Below are 20,674 nucleotides of genomic sequence, written 5' to 3' on the forward strand. Positions count from 1 at the left end.
AGATATTTCAATTTCCAATTAATCATCCTATTCTCTCATCAAAATAAATAAGTTATTATTGCGATTGTTGAGCATTGGTAAAGACCTTGAGATTATTTCTTTCTATGCCAGAAAATGCTACATATAAAAAATGCTATCCAAATCCAAACTTATTTTTGCGTAACCCATTTTGTCACAATTTTCGAAAGCAGAAAAACATCAACATCATTTTTGAATATAAGATATTAACAGAAATGTCTTTTATTTTCAGTGGTCATGGGATATCAGGCATGGCGTTGTTAGTGTGGATGTCATTTGTAGCTGTTCCTTTTATGTTTGGAGGGGGGATAGCAACATCTTTTGCCATGCAAGCAACCGGTGCATTAGACACGTATGTGATGTCTACCGGTGCTGTATGAAAACAATGATCTCTAAAACGAAGATAATTTCCGGTAACGTTAATTTCCGGTGCTTATTACTATGCAACATATCAGCAAATGTGTAGTTCAAGTGAAATAGAGGAAAACATTTAAGGATAAAATTATCGTTGAACCATGACCAAGTTGTTTGAATGTGCAATGCAATTAGTATAACAATGACGTAGATTATTTGCCTGCATTCAGATAACTAAGTGGAGAAATTAATTCAGAACAATTACATCACAGTAAATGATACAACAATTTTTCCATTTGGAACATTCCTCGACTAAAGCAGTTGAACAAAACCCTGTTTTAAAGTTTATTTAACGCAGGTAATTGCCATTCGAGACAGTCAACCATTTATTCAGTAAGATAATTGTATCAAATTACAGAAATGTACAAATCAAATGTGCCAAATGTTACTTATTTTGTGATTATATGCATATTTATACATAATTATTATATCATTTTGATTTATATATACATGTATATATATATATTTTGCCTTAATCAAAAGTTGTATGATTATCGGAAACCTCATTAGAGTTTTCATTAACCAGGTTTATTTGTTATTGGCTATTCAAACTACATGACTAACACTGAGATAAATATGAAGACGTTCCTATGTAACTTTTCTGCTCTGTATTCTACCGAACTGAATATTTTAAGGAATGTCTACGTATCTAAGTATGCCCCGTCGGTGTAAGGCATGCAACTGTTTCAATGGCTAGTAAATTATTCTGCATAGCAATAACAACTACATATCACGGCGGAACGTATATATTGATTTATAAGCTCTATGACTGGCTGTCCTATTCTCTTTTGTTTGCGTCTATACATGGGGCATTATTTCGATACGCTGTGATTATCATCCCATCTCATCAATATTTTCATTTCGTGTTTTCCCTTCATTTTATTTAACCTTGCCAATTTATGTAATTTTTATTCATTGAGTTGCTGTAAATTTCTATAAAAATTGGTTAGACAAAAAATTCTTTAAGAATCAAATAGAAAAACCGAAATAAGAATCAAAGAAACAAACAAAAATTTTTCAAAATCAAATTCATAAAGACTGAAAAAAATATATAACAAAGGCCACCTTGCAAATTGTATCCCAAATTATATTTTCTTTTTTTAGATGGACTAAGCAAAATAAAGGATATACATGTATATTGATATCATTTGTGTGGTTAAAGGGAAGTAATCGGTGCTGGTTTATAAATACAAACGTTTTTTTTATATTTGACGTAATTTCCAGTCTTATAACATATGTGTACATTTGTATTGCCTTTAAGAACAATTCTAATTTTTCAATTACGGAGCAAACAGCTGATTGCGGACGAGAAAGAAAGTTGCAAAAGATCTCAACATTTTGAGACATTTAAAAGACTTGGATCATTTTACTGGTCTGATATTTTGATTCATTTTGATTTATTTTGTCATTTTGTTCTTAAACATTCTATCATTTATGCGCTTTTTCTCATCAAATGGTTGCTCCTTTATTCAATGTGCCATACACGCTTCATAGCCTTTTTACCTCAGTTGCCAATCATTAATTTATTATATGTTGTAGTAACCATTTGTCAACAATTAAGCATCGTGCATATTCTTGTATTCTAACAATTTCTAAACCCACCTGTTTTAACAATTAACAAATGGTGACAAAGGGGAATCGGAAACATTCGATCAAATTACCGAATGGATAACGAATTTCACCGATGTGTTATGGTTGTGTTATGGTCACACGGGTCAGACGGCAAGCTTATTTACAGCTTAACAGTTTTTGGTACGGGTTTTCGCACTAGTTAATATAATATAAATCGTTATAGTCAAAAGGCAGTTTTTTATTATTCGTCATTTTTGTTCTATTTTAAGAAACTTTTATTTAAAAGTAGGTCTAATGATTTAAATTTCGGCAAATTTTTATTTTATTGATAAAAAAGATCGGATTATCATTCAATTTTGTTTTTCTAGATGTAAACGTATGAAAAAGTCTCAAAGACTTTGAAACTGAAAACAAACCAAACATAGATAACAAAAAATTAGTAAAGAGCAATATGAAATTACAAATGTTAGAAATTATAATTGGTTTAACAACTTTTAAAAGTGAAACAGATTGTGAAATATAAAAAAAAAACAACAATAAAGATATGACAAAACTATGATGATGACAACGTTTAAAAGCTGTACTTTTGGCTATTTCTTTAAAGATTGTTTAAGTACTTTTCCACTTTCACTTTTTTTTTTATTTTAACGGTACTTTGAATAATTGTCAATGTTATGGTTCAAGTTCCAAATTCACAATAACTGCACATCTAACTGACAGATTCTGTCTTGTACAAACTGAAATCACCACAAATAACTTAAAATTTACCGCACTTATCAACGACTAGGAAACCTAGAGTTACATGTAAATTTGACGGTCATTTCAAACTACGTGTAGCATTATCATACTCATGAGATCCTTATTACATTGTGTTACATTGATGTGTGATTTCTACTTGCCAATGGTATAAGGTTTTGCAATGTATACATAATTTAGTCATGCCAAATTCAGTGTGTTTTGTCATTCAAAATGAAAACAAATTGAACCATGTACAAGGAAAGATAAGTCTCTGGCTACAAGCAGTATAAATTTACCATTGAAAAAAATACCACATTTTTATGAAATATATTGTTTTCTGTTATTATGTTTTGTTTTTTTGACGTTTATCTTTTTGGAAGCAAGATAATGATTCAGGTAATAAAAAAATGGAACACGTGACTAAAATACCTGTCAATAAACAATGAAGACTTTAACTCGTGCAAAAGTACTTTGTATGTCTATGTAATGCTGGGAGATCTTTGACCTGATTATGAACTATCAATGGTTTTTTTATACTGTTTGTAGACTGATGCACATAACCATTATACGATAGATTTTATATGATTAGTTTGAATGGACTATGTCTATGAAGGAGATTTTCTGTGTTTCCATTGTTACAATACGACATTGTTATTCATGTTGACTTTGTTATTATTGTTGATTTTCATATTAAATTTCAATATAAAGATTGTAATGTTTATCTTTTTTGTTTTGAAGTCTGTGTATAAAAATAAACACAAAGGCCGTGAAAGCCAAAATGATATTTGTATCAGTAATGAATGAACACTTTATAAATTTTGTGCGCCCGACGCGCTTTTATGTATTTACCTTCATCCTTAAGGATGTTCGCTCCTCTTGTTTTTGAATTTTTGCCAGGTATTCGGAATCCTCTGGTTTTATCCATATATTGTCATAAAAAAAATTTGCCCACTACCCCCTACTTTTCTTTTCATAGTTTTATTACATATAGTTTAAAAGCCATCATTGAAAATCTTAAAAAATCCTTGTTATTTTTTCATCGTTTTTGAAAGAAAACAGGTGCTAATGTTTAATGTATGAAAAATCTAGAGAGAATTATTTCCCGCCAAATTTTCAATGGCTTATATCTCGAAAACAAACACACGGACCCTTCATTTTTTTCTGCTTTTTTAGTTCCTTTATTTATATACTATCATTTTAGAACAGTCTTTTTAGAAGCTTGTTATGAAACAGAGTAGCGAACATCCTTAAAAGTGCTATATGACCACCAAGGACCTAACCAGAATGGCAAAATTTAGTTACGGTCAACTTTTCCTGTGGTAGTTGCAACCTAAGTTTTTTTTATAAAAGGAGAGAATGGCAATCAAACATTATAACCGGACAAAAACAAAAGACGTAAACATTTCAAAAGAAGAAAATAGAATGATATAAACATGACCAAAAAAATCTATCAATTTATCAACATTTAAAAGGAAAAATAAAATGATAAATAAAAGTCTACAATACACTACATAGAAATCTAAAGATTGAACACCTCGAATCCAACTAAATGGCTGTGAATTAAATCTGGTAGTCTGATATGGTCTCTTATAGTGACACACTTCGTGTTATTTGTGTTACATGTAAAATTGAGAATGGAAATGGGGAATGTGTCAAAGAGACAACAACCCGACCATAGAGCAGACAACAGCCGAATGCCACCAATGGGTCTTCAACGTAGCGAGAAACTCCCGCACCCGGAGGCGTCCTTCAGCCGGCCCCTAAACAAATATGTATACCAGTTCAGTGATAATGGACGTCATACTAAACTCCAAAATATACACAGGAAACTAAAATTAAAAATGATACAAGACTATCAAAGGCAAGAGGCTCCTGACTTGGGACAGGCGCAAAAATGCGGCGGGGTTAAACATGTTTTTTGAGATCTCAACCCTCCCTCTATACCTCAAGCCAATGTAGAAAAAAAACCCACAACAGTACGCATAATACATTGATGTGTAACGTCATGTGATTGCGAATCATTCAATAGTTGATTGGATAGTTAAATGACTCTTATCCAATAAAATTCGTAATATGTATGTACATGTTAATTGTGTTACCCTAAAATTTGACCAAATGTAAAAGTTCGAAATAAATTAGAATAGAGCATGATTCTCAATATAAAAGTCCAATGTCACATCTGGGAGTCATGAGACGTCTGTGTTCGTTGGCCGCGATAAGACTATTTGTGCTGATGTGGCGTAAAATATTCTACACCTATTTACTGGTTATGAGGGTAATAGCAAGTTTGTTGTCCCTGAGATACCATCTATTGCTCGAGGCAAAGCCAAGGGCAAAAGTTAGTTTCAAGGGGACAACAAACTTGTTATTACCCTCATAACCAGTCATTAAGTGTTTTATTATACCGAAGAAAACAACATTCTAAAAAGACTACATAGACCACTACGAAAAAAAAACAAATAGTCACATAGACATGCACAATATGACCTATCAGGTTTTTTTTGTCCGTGTGGTATTTGTCAATATTTCATTTACTGTAATCAAAACCAGGAATCCGTGTGTAAAAATTTCCATGCATATAATAAACGCTAGCTTAAATATATTAATGTACACCAAAGCAATCCCAGATTATGAAGACGACGACAGACACATACAATACATTTGTTATGTTTTAGTTCTTATAATATGTCATGTATATTTTCTTTTTCTTTTTTAATTGCTTCTGGTAAGTAATATATTAATTTGAAATTACGACGACTGACGTAGATTATGTGCTTGTATTCAGATAAAGTGGAGAAATTAATTCAGAATAATAACATCACAGTAAATGACGAAACTTTTTTTTGAACATTCCTCGACTAAAGCAGTTGAACAAAACCTAGTTTTAAAGTTTATTTAACGCAGATAATTGCCATTCGAGGCAGTCAGCCATTTATTCAGTAAGATAATTGTATTAAATTTCAGAAATCTACAAATCATATGTGCCAAATGTGACTTATATTGTGATTATATGCATATTTATACATAATTATTATATCATTTTAATTTATATATACATGTATATATATTTTGCCTTAATCAAAAATTGTATCATTATCGGACACCTCATTGGAGTTTTAATAAACCAGGTTTATGTGTTATTGGCTATTCAAACTACATCGTATTGCAGAATGACTAACACTGAGATAAATATGAAGACGTTCCTATGTAACTTTTCTGCTCTGTTGTCTATCGAACTGAATATTTTAAGGAATGTATAAGCATCTAAGTATGCCCCGTCGCTGTAAGGCATGCAACTGTTTCAATGTTTAAAAACATGGCTAGTAAATTATTCTGCATAACAATAACAACCACATATAAACAAAGGCAACATTAGTATACCGCTGTTCGAAACTCATAAATCGATAGAGATAAAAACAAATCCGGGTTACAAACTAAAACTGAGGGAAACGCATCAAATATAAGAGGAGAACAGCGACACAACAAAAACACAACATTAAAATGTAACACACACAGAAACGAACTATAATATAACTATTAAAGAGGAACGTATATATATAAGTATGAGTTATAAGCTCTATGACCATCTGTCCTATTCTCTTTTGTTTGTGTCTATTCATGGGGCATTATTTCGATATTCTGTGATTATCATCCCATCTCATCAATATTTTCATTTCGTGTTTTCCCTTCATTTTATTTAACCTTGCCAATTTATGTAATTTTTATTCACTGAGTTGCTGTAAATTTCTATAAAAATCGGTTAGACAAAAAAAATCTTTAAGAATCAAATAGAAAAACCGAGATAAGAATTAAAGAAAGAAACAAAAATTTTTAAAATCAAATTCATAAAGACTGAATAAAATATATAACATAGCCCACCTTGCAAATTGTATCCCAAATTATATTTTCTTTTTTTAGATGGACTAAGCAAAATAAAGGATATACATGTATATTGATATCATTTGTGTGGTTAAAGGGAATTAATCGGTGCTAGTTTAGAAATACAAACGGTTTTTCTATTTGACGTAATATCCAGTCTTATAACATATGTGTACATTTGTATTGCCTTTAAGAACAATTCTAATTTTTCAATTACGGAGCAAACAGCAGATTGCGGACGAGAAAGAAAGTTGCAAAAGATCTCAACATTTTGAGACATTAAAAAGACTTGGATCATTTTACTGGTCTGATATTTTGATTCATTTTGATTTATTTTGTCATTTTTTTTTAAGCATTCTATCATTTATGCGCTTTTTCTCATCAAATGGTTGCTCCCTTATTCAATGTGCCATACACGCTTCATAGCCGTTTTACCTCAGTTGCCAATCATTAACTTATTATATGTTGTAGTAACCATTTATCAACAAGCATCGTGTATATTCTTGTCTTCTAATAATTTCTTAACCCACCTGTTTTAACGATTAACAAATGGTGCTTTGAATAATTGTCAATGTTATGGTTCAAGTTCCTAATTCACAATAACTGCACATCTAACTGACAGATTATGTCTTATACAAACTGATATCACCACAAATAACTAAAAATTTACCGCACTTATCAACGACTAGGAAACATAGAGTTACATGTAAATTTGACGGTCATTTCAAACTACGTGTAGCATTATCATACTCATGAGATCCTTATTACATTGTGTTACATTAATGTGTGATTTCTACTTGCCAATGGTATAAGGTTTTGCAATGTATACATAATTTAGTTATATCAAGTTCATAGTGTTTTGTCATTCAAAATGAAAACAAATTGAACCATGTACAAGGAAAGATAAGTCTCTGCCTACAAGCAGTATAAATTTATCATTAAACAAATACATCATTTTTATGAAATATATTGTTGTTTTAATTGGAGTTTAAATTAACCAGGTTTCTGTGTTATTGGCTATTCAAACTACATCGTATTGCAGAATGACTAACACTGAGATAAATATGAAGACGTTCCTATGTAACTTTTCTGCTCTGTTTTCCATCGAACTGAATATTTGAAGGAATTTCTACGCATCTAAGTATATCCCATCGCTGTAAGGCATGCAACTGTTTCAATGTTTAAACACATGGCTAGTAAATTTTTCTGCAAAGCAATAACAACCACATATAAATAAAGGAAACAGTAGTATACCGCTGTTCGAAACTCATAAATCGATAGAGATAAAAACAAATCCGTATAACAAACTAAAACTGAGGGAAAACGCATCAAATATAAGAGGAGAACAACGACACAACAAAAAAACAACATTACAATGTAACACACACGGAAACGAACTATAATATAACTATTAAAGAGGAATGTATATATTGATTTATAAGCTCTATGACTAGCTGTCCTATTCTCTTTTGTTTGTGTCTATACCTGGGGCATTATTTCTATACTCTGTGATTATCATCCCATCTCATCAATATTTTCATTTCGTGTTTTCCCTTCATTTTATTTAACCTTGCCAATTTATGTAATTTTTATTCATTGATTTGCTGTAAATTTCTATAAAAATCGGTGAGAATCAAATAGAGAAACCGAAATAAGAATCAAAGAAACAAACAAAAATTTAAAAATCTAATTCATAAAGACTGAAAATAATATATAACATAGGCCACCTTGCAAATTGTATCCCAAATTATATTTTCTTTTTTAGATGGACTAAGCAAAATAAAGGATATACATGTATATTGATATCATTTGTGTGGTTAAAGGGAAGTAATCAGTGCTAGTTTACAAATACAAACGGTTTTTTTTATTTGACGTAATATCCAGTCTCATAACATATGTGCACATTTGTATTGCCTTTAAGAACAATTCTAATTTTTCAATTACGGAGCAAATAGCTGATTGCGGACGAGAAAGAAAGTTGCAAAAGATCTCAACATTTTGAGACATTTAAAAGACTTGGATCATTTTACTGGTCTGATATTTTGATTCATTTTGATTTATTTTGTCATTTTGTTCTTAAACATTCTATCATTTATGCGCTTTTTCTTGTCAAATGGTTGCTTCCTTTTTCAATGTGCCATACACGCTTCATAGCCTTTTTACCTCAGTTGCCAATCATTAATTTATTATATGTTGTAGTAACCATTTATCAACAAGCATCGTGCATATTCTTGTCTTCTAACAATTTCTAAACCCACATGTTTTAACAATTAACAAATGGTGACAAAGGGGAATCGGAAACATTCGATCAAATTACCGAATGAATAACGAATTTCACCGATGTGTTATGGTTGTGTTATGGTCACACGGGTCAGACGGCAAGCTTATTTTACAGCTTAACAGTTTTGGTACGGGTTTTCGCACTAGTTAGTACAATATAAATTGTTATAGTCAAAAGGCAGTTTTTTATTATTCGTCATTTTTGTTCTATTTTAAGAAACTTTTATTTAAAAGTAGGTCTAATGATTTAAGTTTCGGCAAATTTTTATTTTATTTATAAAAAAAGATACTAGTAGGGGTTATTATTCAATTTTGTTTTTTTTACAGATGTAAACGTATGAAAAAGTATCAAAGACTTTGAAACAGAAAACAAACCAAAAATAGATAAAAAAATGAGTAAGGAGCAATATGAAATTACAAATGTTAGAAATTATAATCGGTTTAACAACTTTTAAAAGTGAAACCGGTTGTGAAATATAAAAAAACAAACAAACAATACAGATATGACAAAACTATGATGATGACAACGTTTTAAAGCTGTACTTTTGGCTATTTCTTTAAAGATTGTTTAAGTACTTTACCACTTTCACTTTTTTTTTATTTTAACGGTACTTTGAATAATTGTCAATGTTATGGTTCAAGTTCCAAATTCACAATAACTGCACATCTAACTGACAGATTCTGTCTTGTACAAACTGAAATCACCACAAATAACTAAAAATTTACCGCACTTATCAACGACTAGGAACCATAGAGTTACATATCAATTTGACGGTCATTTCAAACTACGTGTAGCATTATCATACTCATGAGATCCTTATTACATTGTGTTACATTAATGTGTGATTTCTACTTGCCAATGGTATAAGGTTTTGCAATGTATACATAATTTAGTCATACCAAATTCAGCATGTTTTGTCATTCAAAATGAAAACAAATTGAACCATGTACAAGGAAAGATAAGTCTCTGCCTACAAGCAGTATAAATTGACCATTGAAAAAAATACCACATTTTTATGAAATATATTGTTTTCTGTTATTATGTTTGTATTTTGTCGTTTACCTTTTTGGAAGCAAGATAATGATTCAGGTAATAAAAAAAAAATTGAAACACGTGACTAAAACAAAACACCTGTCAATAAGCAAAGAACAATATAACTCGTGCAAAAGTATGTTGTCTGTCTTTGTATTGCTGGGAGATCTTTGACCTGATTATGAACTATCAATGGTGTTTTTATACTGTTTGTAGACTGATGCACATAACCATTATACGATAGATTTTATTTGATTAGTTTGACTGGATTATGTCTATGAAGGAGATTTTCTGTGTTACCATTGTTACAATACGACATTGTTATTCATGTTGACTTTGTTATTATTGTTGATTTTCATATTAAATTTCAATATAAAGATTGTAATGTTTATCTTTTTTGTTTTGAAGTCTGTGTATAAAAATAAACACAAAGGTCGTGAAAGCCAAAATGATATTTGTATCAGTAATGAATTAACACTTTATAAATTTGGTGCGCCCGACGCGCTTTTATGTATTTACCTTCAACCTTAAGGATGTTCGCTCCTCTTGTTTTTGAATTTTTGCCAGGTATTCGGAATCCTCTGGTTTTATCCATATATTGTCATAAAAAAAAAATTGCCCACTACCCCCTACCTTTCTTTTCATAATTTTATTACATATAGTTTAAAAGCCATATTTGAAAATCTTAAAAAATCCTTGTTATTTTTTCATCGTTTTTGAAAGAAAACAGGTGCTAATGTTTAATGTTTGAAAAATCTAGAGAGAATTATTTCCCGCCAAATTTTCAATGGCTTAAATCTCGAAAACAAACACACGGACCCTTCATTTTTTTCTGCTTTTTTAGTTCCTTTATTTATATACTATCATTTTAGAACAGTCTTTTAAGAAGCTTGTTATGAAACAGAGTAGCGAACATCCTTAAAAGTGCTATATGACCACCAAGGACCTAACCAGAATGGCAAAATTTAGTTACGGTCAACTTTTCCTGTGGTAGTTGCAACCTAAGTTTTTTTTTAAAAAAGGAGAGAATGGCAATCAAACATTATAACCGGACAAAAACAAAAGACGTAAACATTTCAAAAAAAGAAAATAGAATGATATAAACATGACCAAAAAAATCTATCAATTTGTCAACATTTAAAAGGAAAAATAAAATGATAAATAAAAGTCTACAATACACTACATAGAAATCTAAAGATTGAACACCTCGAATCCAACTAAATGGCTGTGAATTAAATCTGGTAGTCTGATATGGTCTCTTATAGTGACACACTTCGTGTTATTTGTGTTACATGTAAAATTGAGAATGGAAATGGGGAATGTGTCAAAGAGACAACAACCCGACCATAGAGCAGGCAACAGCCGAATGCCACCAATGGGTCTTCAACGTAGCGAGAAACTCCCGCACCCGGAGGCGTCCTTCAGCTGGCCCCTAAACAAATATGTATACCAGTTCAGTGATAATGGACGTCATACTAAACTCCAAAATATACACAGGAAACTAAAATTAAAAATGATACAAGACTATCAAAGGCCAGAGGCTCCTGACTTGGGACAGGCGCAAAAATGCGGCGGGGTTAAACATGTTTTTTGAGATCTCAACCCTCCCTCTATACCTCAAGCCAATGTAGAAAAAACAAACCCACAACAGTACGCATAATACATTGATGTGTAATATCATGTGATTGCGAATCATTCAATAGTTGATTGGATAGTTAAATGACTCTTATCCAATAAAATTCGTAAACTGTATGTAGATGTTAATTGTGTTACCCTAAAATTTGACCAAATGTAAAAGTTCGAAATAAATAAGAATAGAGCATGATTCTCAATATAAAAGTCCAATGTCACATCTGGGAGTCATGAGACGTCTGTGTTCGTTGGCCGCGATAAGACTATTTGTGCTGATGTGGCGTAAAATATTCTACACCTATTTACTGGTTATGAGGGTAATAGCAAGTTTGTTGTCCCTGAGATACCATCTATTGCTCGAGGCAAAGCCAAGGGCAAAAGTTAGTTTCAAGGGGACAACAAACTTGTTATTACCCTCATAACCAGTCATTAAGTGTTTTATTATACCGAAGAAAACAACATTCTTAAAAGACTACATAGACCACTACGAAAAAAAAAACCAAATAGTCACATAAACATGCACAATATGACCTATCAGGTTTTTTTTGTCCGTGTGGTATTTGTCAATATTTCATTTACTGTAATCAAAACCAGGAATCCGTGTGTAAAAATTCCCATGCATATAATAAACGCTAGCTTAAATATATTAATGTACACCAAAGCAATCCCAGATTATGAAGACGACGACAGACACATACAATACATTTGTTATGTTTTAGTTCTTATAATATGTCATGTATATTTTCTTTTTCTTTTTTAATTGCTTCTGGTAAGTAATATATTAATTTGAAATTACGACGACTGACGTAGATTATGTGCTTGTATTCAGATAAAGTGGAGAAATTAATTCAGAATAATAACATCACAGTAAATGACGAAACTTTTTTTTGAACATTCCTCGACTAAAGCAGTTGAACAAAACCTAGTTTTAAAGTTTATTTAACGCAGGTAATTGCCATTCGAGGCAGTCAGCCATTTATTCAGTAAGATAATTGTATTAAATTACAGAAATCTACAAATCATATGTGCCAAATGTGACTTATATTGTGATTATATGCATATTTATACATAATTATTATATCATTTTAATTTATATATACATGTATATATATTTTGCCTTAATCAAAAATTGTATCATTATCGGACACCTCATTGGAGTTTTAATAAACCAGGTTTATGTGTTATTGGCTATTCAAACTACATCGTATTGCAGAATGACTAACACTGAGATAAATATGAAGACGTTCCTATGTAACTTTTCTGCTCTGTTTTCTATCGAACTGAATATTTTAAGGAATGTATAAGCATCTAAGTATGCCCCGTCGCTGTAAGGCATGCAACTGTTTCAATGTTTAAAAACATGGCTAGTAAATTATTCTGCATAACAATAACAACCACATATAAACAAAGGCAACATTAGTATACCGCTGTTCGAAACTCATAAATCGATAGAGATAAAAACAAATCCGGGTTACAAACTAAAACTGAGGGAAACGCATCAAATATAAGAGGAGAACAGCGACACAACAAAAACACAACATTAAAATGTAACACACACAGAAACGAACTATAATATAACTATTAAAGAGGAACGTATATATATAAGTATGAGTTATAAGCTCTATGACCATCTGTCCTATTCTCTTTTGTTTGTGTCTATTCATGGGGCATTATTTCGATACTCTGTGATTATCATCCCATCTCATCAATATTTTCATTTCGTGTTTTCCCTTCATTTTATTTAACCTTGCCAATTTATGTAATTTTTATTCACTGAGTTGCTGTAAATTTCTATAAAAATCGGTTAGACAAAAAAAATCTTTAAGAATCAAATAGAAAAACCGAGATAAGAATTAAAGAAAGAAACAAAAATTTTTAAAATCAAATTCATAAAGACTGAATAAAATATATAACATAGCCCACCTTGCAAATTGTATCCCAAATTATATTTTCTTTTTTTAGATGGACTAAGCAAAATAAAGGATATACATGTATATTGATATCATTTGTGTGGTTAAAGGGAATTAATCGGTGCTAGTTTAGAAATACAAACGGTTTTTCTATTTGACGTAATATCCAGTCTTATAACATATGTGTACATTTGTATTGCCTTTAAGAACAATTCTAATTTTTCAATTACGGAGCAAACAGCAGATTGCGGACGAGAAAGAAAGTTGCAAAAGATCTCAACATTTTGAGACATTAAAAAGACTTGGATCATTTTACTGGTCTGATATTTTGATTCATTTTGATTTATTTTGTCATTTTTTTTTAAGCATTCTATCATTTATGCGCTTTTTCTCATCAAATGGTTGCTCCCTTATTCAATGTGCCATACACGCTTCATAGCCTTTTTACCTCAGTTGCCAATCATTAACTTATTATATGTTGTAGTAACCATTTATCAACAAGCATCGTGTATATTCTTGTCTTCTAATAATTTCTTAACCCACATGTTTTAACGATTAACAAATGGTGCTTTGAATAATTGTCAATGTTATGGTTCAAGTTCCTAATTCACAATAACTGCACATCTAACTGACAGATTATGTCTTATACAAACTGATATCACCACAAATAACTAAAAATTTCCCGCACTTATCAACGACTAGGAAACATAGAGTTACATGTAAATTTGACGGTCATTTCAAACTACGTGTAGCATTATCATACTCATGAGATCCTTATTACATTGTGTTACATTAATGTGTGATTTCTACTTGCCAATGGTATAATGTTTTGCAATGTATACATAATTTAGTCATATCAAGTTCAGTGTGTTTTGTCATTCAAAATGAAAACAAATTGAACCATGTACAAGGAAAGATAAGTCTCTGCCTACAAGCAGTATAAATTTATCATTAAACAAATACATCATTTTTATGAAATATATTGTTGTTTTAATTGGAGTTTTTATTAACCAGGTTTATGTGTTATTGGCTATTCAAACTACATCGTATTGCAGAATGACTAACACTGAGATAAATATGAAGACGTTCCTATGTAACTTTTCTGCTCTGTTTTCCATCGAACTGAATATTTGAAGGAATTTCTACGCATCTAAGTATATCCCATCGCTGTAAGGCATGCAACTGTTTCAATGTTTAAACACATGGCTAGTAAATTTTTCTGCATAGCAATAACAACCACATATAAATAAAGGAAACAGTAGTATACCGCTGTTCGAAACTCATAAATCGATAAGGATAAAAACAAATCCGGGTAACAAACTAAAACTGAGGGAAAACGCATCAAATATAAGAGGAGAACAACGACTCAACAAAAAAAACAACATTAAAATGTAACACACACAGAAACGAACTATAATATAACTATTAAAGAGGAATGTATATATTGATTTATAAGCATTATGACTAGCTGTCCTATTCTCTTTTGTTTGTGTCTATACCTGGGCATTATTTCTATACTCTGTGATTATCATCCCATCTCATCAATATTTTCATTTCGTGTTTTCCCTTCATTTTATTTAACCTTGCCAATTTATGTAATTTTTATTCATTGATTTGCTGTAAATTTCTATAAAAATCGGCGAGAATCAAATAGAGAAACCGAAATAAGAATCAAAGAAACAAACAAAAATTTAAAAATCTAATTCATAAAGACTGAAAATAATATATAACATAGGCCACCTTGCAAATTGTATCCCAAATTATATTTTCTTTTTTAGATGGACTAAGCAAAATAAAGGATATACATGTATATTGATATCATTTGTGTGGTTAAAGGGAAGTAATCAGTGCTAGTTTACAAATACAAACGGTTTTTTTTATTTGACGTAATATCCAGTCTCATAACATATGTGCACATTTGTATTGCCTTTAAGAACAATTCTAATTTTTCAATTACGGAGCAAATAGCTGATTGCGGACGAGAAAGAAAGTTGCAAAAGATCTCAACATTTTGAGACATTTAAAAGACTTGGATCATTTGACTGGTCTGATATTTTGATTCATTTTGATTTATTTTGTCATTTTGTTCTTAAACATTCTATCATTTATGTGCTTTTTCTTGTCAAATGGTTGCTTCCTTATTCAATGTGCCATACACGCTTCATAGCCTTTTTACCTCAGTTGCCAATCATTAATTTATTATATGTTGTAGTAACCATTTATCAACAAGCATCGTGCATATTCTTGTCTTCTAACAATTTCTAAACCCACATGTTTTAACAATTAACAAATGGTGACAAAGGGGAATCGGAAACATTCGATCAAATTACCGAATGAATAACGAATTTCACCGATGTGTTATGGTTGTGTTATGGTCACACGGGTCAGACGGCAAGCTTATTTACAGCTTAACAGTTTTGGTACGGGTTTTCGCACTAGTTAGTACAATATAAATTGTTATAGTCAAAAGGCAGTTTTTTTTTATTCGTCATTTTTGTTCTATTTTAAGAAACTTTTATTTCAAAGTAGGTCTGATGATTTAAGTTTCGGCAAATTTTTATTTTATTTATAAAAAAAGATAGGGGTTATTATTCAGTATTTTTTTTCTAGATGTAAACGTATGAAAAAAGTATCAAAGACTTTGAAACAGAAAACAAACCAAAAATAGATAAAAAAATGAATAAGGAGCAATATGAAATTACAAATGTTAGAAATTATAATCGGTTTAACAACTTTTAAAAGTGAAACAGGTTGTGAAATATAAAAAAAAACCAAACAATACAAAACTATGATGATGACAACGTTTTAAAGCTGTACTTTTGGCTATTTCTTTAAAGATTGTTTAAGTATTTTACCACTTTCACTTTTTTTTTATTTCAACGGTACTTTGAATAATTGTCAATGTTATGGTTCAAGTTCCAAATTCACAATAACTGCACATCTAACTGACAGATTATGTCTTATACAAACTGAAATCACCACAAATAACTAAAAATTTACCGCAATTATCAACGACTAGGAAACATAGAGTTACATATAAATTTGACGGTCATTTCAAACTACGTGTAGCATTATCATACTCATGAGATCCTTATTACATTGTGTTACATTAATGTGTGATTTCTACTTGCCAATGGTATAAGGTTTTGCAATGTATACATAATTTAGTCATACCAAATTCAGTGTGTTTTGTCATTCAAAATGAAAACAAATTGAACCATGTACAAGGAAAGATAAGTCTCTGCCTACAAGCAGTATAAATTTATCATTGAAAAAAATACATCATTTTTATGAAATATATTGTTTTCTGTTATTATGTTTTGTTTTTTGACGTTTACCTTTTTGGAAGCAAGATAATGATTCAGGTAATAAAAAAAAATTGAAACACGTGACTAAAACAAAACACCTGTCAATAAGCAAAGAACAATATAACTCGTGCAAAAGTACTTTGTCTGTCTTTGTATTGCTGGGAGATCTTTGACCTGATTATGAACTATCAATGGTGTTTTTATACTGTTTGTAGACTGATGCACATAACCATTATACGATAGATTTTATATGATTAGTTTGACTGGATTATGTCTATGAAGGAGATTTTCTGTGTTACCATTGTTACAATACGACATTGTTATTCATGTTGACTTTGTTATTATTGTTGATTTTCATATTAAATTTCAATATAAAGATTGTAATGTTTATCTTTTTTGTTTTGAAGTCGGTGTATAAAAATAAACACAAAGGTCGTGAAAGCCAAAATGATATTTGTATCAGTAATGAATGAACACTTTATAAATTTGGTGCGCCCGACGCGCTTTTCTGTATTTACCTTCATCCTTAAGCATGTTCGCTCCTCTTGTTTTTGAATTTTTGCCAGATATTCGGAATCCTCTGGTTTTATCCATGTAGTGCCTTTAAAAAATTTTGCCCACTAACCCCTACTTTTCTCTCCATAATATGATTACATATAGTTTAAAATGTCATTTTTGAAAATCTTATAAAATCCTTGTTATTTTTTCATCGTTTTTGAAAGAAAACAGGTGCTAATGTTAAATGTATGAAAAATCTAGAGAGAATCATTTCCCGCCAAATTTTCAATGGCTTATATCTCGAAAACAAGCACACGGACCCTTCATTTTTTTCTGCTTTTTTAGTTCCTTTATTTATAAACTATCATTTTATAACAGTCTTTTAAAAAGCTTGTTATTTTGAAACAGAGTAGCGAACATCCTTAAAAGTGCTTTATGACCACCAAGGACCTAACCAGAATGGCAAAATTTAGTTACGGTCAACTTTACCTGTGGTAGTTGCAACTAAATTTTTTTTTATAAAAGGAGAGAATGGCAATCAAACATTATAACCGGACAAAAACAAAAGACATAAACATTTCAAAAGAAGAAAATAGAATGATATAAACATGACAAAAACAATCTATCAATATATCAACATTTAAAAGGAAAATAAAATGATAAATAACAGTCTACAATACACTACATAGAAATCTAAAGATTGAACACCTCGAATCCAACTTAATGGCTGTGAATTAAATCAGGTGGTCTGATATGGTCTCTTATAGTGACACACTTCGTGTTATTTGTGTTACATGTAAAATTGAGAATGGAAATTGGGAATGTGTCAAAGAGACAACAGCCGGACCATAGAGCAGACAACAGCCGAATGCCACCAATGGGTTTTCAACGCAGCGAGAAACTCCCGCACCCGGAGGCGTCCTTCAGCTGGCCCCTAAACAAATATGTATACCAGTTCAATGATAATGGACGCCATACTAAACTCCAAATTATACACAGGAAACTAAAATTAAAAATGATACAAGACTAACAAAGGCCAGAGGCTCCTGACTTGGGACAGGCGCAAAAATGCGGCGGGGTTAAACATGTGTTTTGAGATCTCAACCCTCCCTCTATACCTCTAGCCAATGTAGAAAAAACAAACGCACAACTGTACGCATACATTGATGTGTTATGTCACGTGATTGCGAATCATTCAATAGTTGATTGGATAGTTAAATGTCTCTTATCCAATAAAATTCGTTAACTGTATGTACATGTTAATTGTGTTACCCTAAAATTTGACCAAATGTAAAAGTTCGAAATAAATTAGAATAGAGCATGATTCTCAATAGAAAAGTCCAATGTCACATCTGGGAGTCACGAGACGTCTGTGTTCGGTTGCCGCGATAAGACGTTTTGCGCTTATGCTGCGTAAAATATTATACACCTATTGACTGGTTATGAGGGTAATAGCAAGTTTGTTGTCCCTGAGATACCATCTATTACTCGAGGCGAAGCCATGAGCAATAGGTAGTTACAAAGGGACAACAAACTTGCTATTACCCTCATAACCAGTCATTAAGTGTTTTATTATACCGAACAAAACAACATTCTAAAAAGACTACATAGACCACTAGGAAAAAAAACAAATAGTCACATAAACATGCACAATATGACCTATCAGGTTTTTTTGTCCGTGTGGTATTTGTCAATATTTCATTTACTGTAAATAAAACCAGGAATCCTTGTGTAAAAATTCCCGTGCATATAATAAACGCTAGCTAAAATTTATTACTGTACACCAAAGCAATCCCAGATGATGGAGACGACGACAGACACACACAATACATTTGTTATGTTTTAGTTCTTAAGATATGTCATGTATATTTTCTTTTTCTTTTTTAATTGCTTCTGGTAAGTAATATATTAATTTGAAATTACGACGACAGACGTAGATTATTTGCTTGTATTCAGATAAAGTGGAGAAATTAATTCAGAATAATAACATCACAGTAAATGACAAAACAAGTTTTCCATTTGGAACATTCCTCGACTAAAGCAGTTGAACAAAACCTAGTTTAAAAGTTTATTTAACGCAGGTAATTGCCATTCGAGGCAGTCAACCATTTATTCAGTAAGATAATTGTATTGAATTACAGAATTGTACAAATCATATGTGCCAAATGTGATTTATTTTGTGATTATATGCATATTTATACATAATTATTATATCATTTTAATTTATATATACATGTATATATATATTTTGCCTTAATCAAATGTTGTATTATTATCGGACACCTCGTTGGAGTTTTAATTAACCAGGTTTATGTGTTATTGGCTATTCAAACTACATCGTATTGCAGAATGACTGACACTGAGATAAATATGAAGACGTTCCTATGTAACTTTTCTGCTCTGTTTTCTATCGAACTGAATATTTTAAGGAATGTCTAAGCAACTTAGTATGCCCCGTCGCTGTAAGGCATGCAACTGTTTCAATGTTTAAAAACATGGCTAGTAAATTATTCTGCATAGCAATAACAACTACATATCACAGAGGAACGTATATTTTGATTTATAATTACACCTTATATAAGAATGCCGGATTTTGATTGGTTGTTAGCCAGTGTATTTTTCGCATATTCTAACATTTTTTCCTCATTTCAAACGAATTTGCCTGTTTTTTCACCACTGCCGGTGAATTTGCCTGAAAATCCCCTCTCTGCCGTGGTATTTGTCATTTTGGATATTCCCTTTTTACCCTCGCGAGCCTGTCCCCGCCAAAATTATTCGGAACCTTTCTCACTTTATCCCGACAACATGGTCAAGCACTATTGATTGAGTTAACCCGAAAACTGTCAGAAATATACACATAAAGAGGAAAAAAAATGTCTATACAAATGAACGATTTAATGATGGAATAACAATGACGTTTACACATATAGATACCATGACGTTACAAAAAGACAGCACTAACGCATATAAGTACATGTATAATTCCCGCGGTACTACGATTTCCCTTCACATATACAGACAGTTTCAATCAAAATCTATTCGGTGTAATTAAACAGATATATCATGTAATGGAGGGGTATTTGCGAAAAATACCAGTCTTGGGACCAAATTTCCCTCGCCTAGCGGCTTGGGAAATTTCACCGTCCCTTGACTGGTATTTTTCGCAATACCCCTCCATAACATGATATATCTGTTTATAAGCTCTATGACTAGCTGTCCTATTCTCTTTTGTTTGTGTCTATACCTGGGGCATTATTTCGATACTCTGTGATTATCATCCCATCTCATCAATATTTTCATTTCGTGTTTTCCTTCATTTTATTTAACCTTGCCAATTTATGTAATTTTTATTCATTGAGTTGCTGTAAATTTCTATAAAAGTCGGTTAGACA

At 31.3% G+C, this 20,674-nt stretch overlaps 1 protein-coding gene and 2 long non-coding RNA genes across 6 annotated transcripts in view; 1 reads left to right on the forward strand and 2 right to left on the reverse strand.

The window, feature by feature from the left end:
- The window catches only part of LOC127721549 (UPF0394 inner membrane protein YeeE-like), a 48,544-nt gene extending 28,930 nt beyond the window's left edge, over nt 1–19,614 (forward strand). The window contains exons 10-12 of one of the 4 annotated variants that reach the window (XR_007991300.1): nt 251–2,293; nt 9,139–9,770; nt 16,620–17,163. Coding sequence is in view for 1 of the 4 variants with exons in the window: in XM_052228315.1 (XP_052084275.1) it covers nt 251–398 (148 nt within the window). In the remaining 3 variants the exon portion in view is untranslated. Of the gene's footprint in view, nt 1–250; nt 3,453–9,138; nt 9,771–12,514; nt 12,696–16,619; nt 17,164–19,363 lie in introns of those variants that run through there. The other 3 variants (XR_007991302.1, XR_007991301.1, XM_052228315.1) reach the window with 3 other exon arrangements.
- LOC127721556 (uncharacterized) lies at nt 2,598–10,374 on the reverse strand. The gene is made up of 2 exons (XR_007991306.1): nt 10,110–10,374; nt 2,598–3,247 (listed from the first exon to the last, which is right to left on the reverse strand). It is a non-coding gene; the product is annotated as an uncharacterized LOC127721556 (long non-coding RNA).
- LOC127721554 (uncharacterized) lies at nt 13,622–16,620 on the reverse strand. Its single transcript, XR_007991304.1, has 2 exons — nt 15,653–16,620; nt 13,622–13,924 (listed from the first exon to the last, which is right to left on the reverse strand). It is a non-coding gene; the product is annotated as an uncharacterized LOC127721554 (long non-coding RNA).
- Nucleotides 19,615–20,674: the final 1,060 nt, after the last annotated feature.

This window comes from Mytilus californianus, unplaced genomic scaffold (assembly GCF_021869535.1).
Source record: "Mytilus californianus isolate M0D057914Y unplaced genomic scaffold, xbMytCali1.0.p SCAF_12, whole genome shotgun sequence".
Taxonomy (NCBI): Eukaryota; Metazoa; Mollusca; class Bivalvia; order Mytilida; family Mytilidae; genus Mytilus; species Mytilus californianus.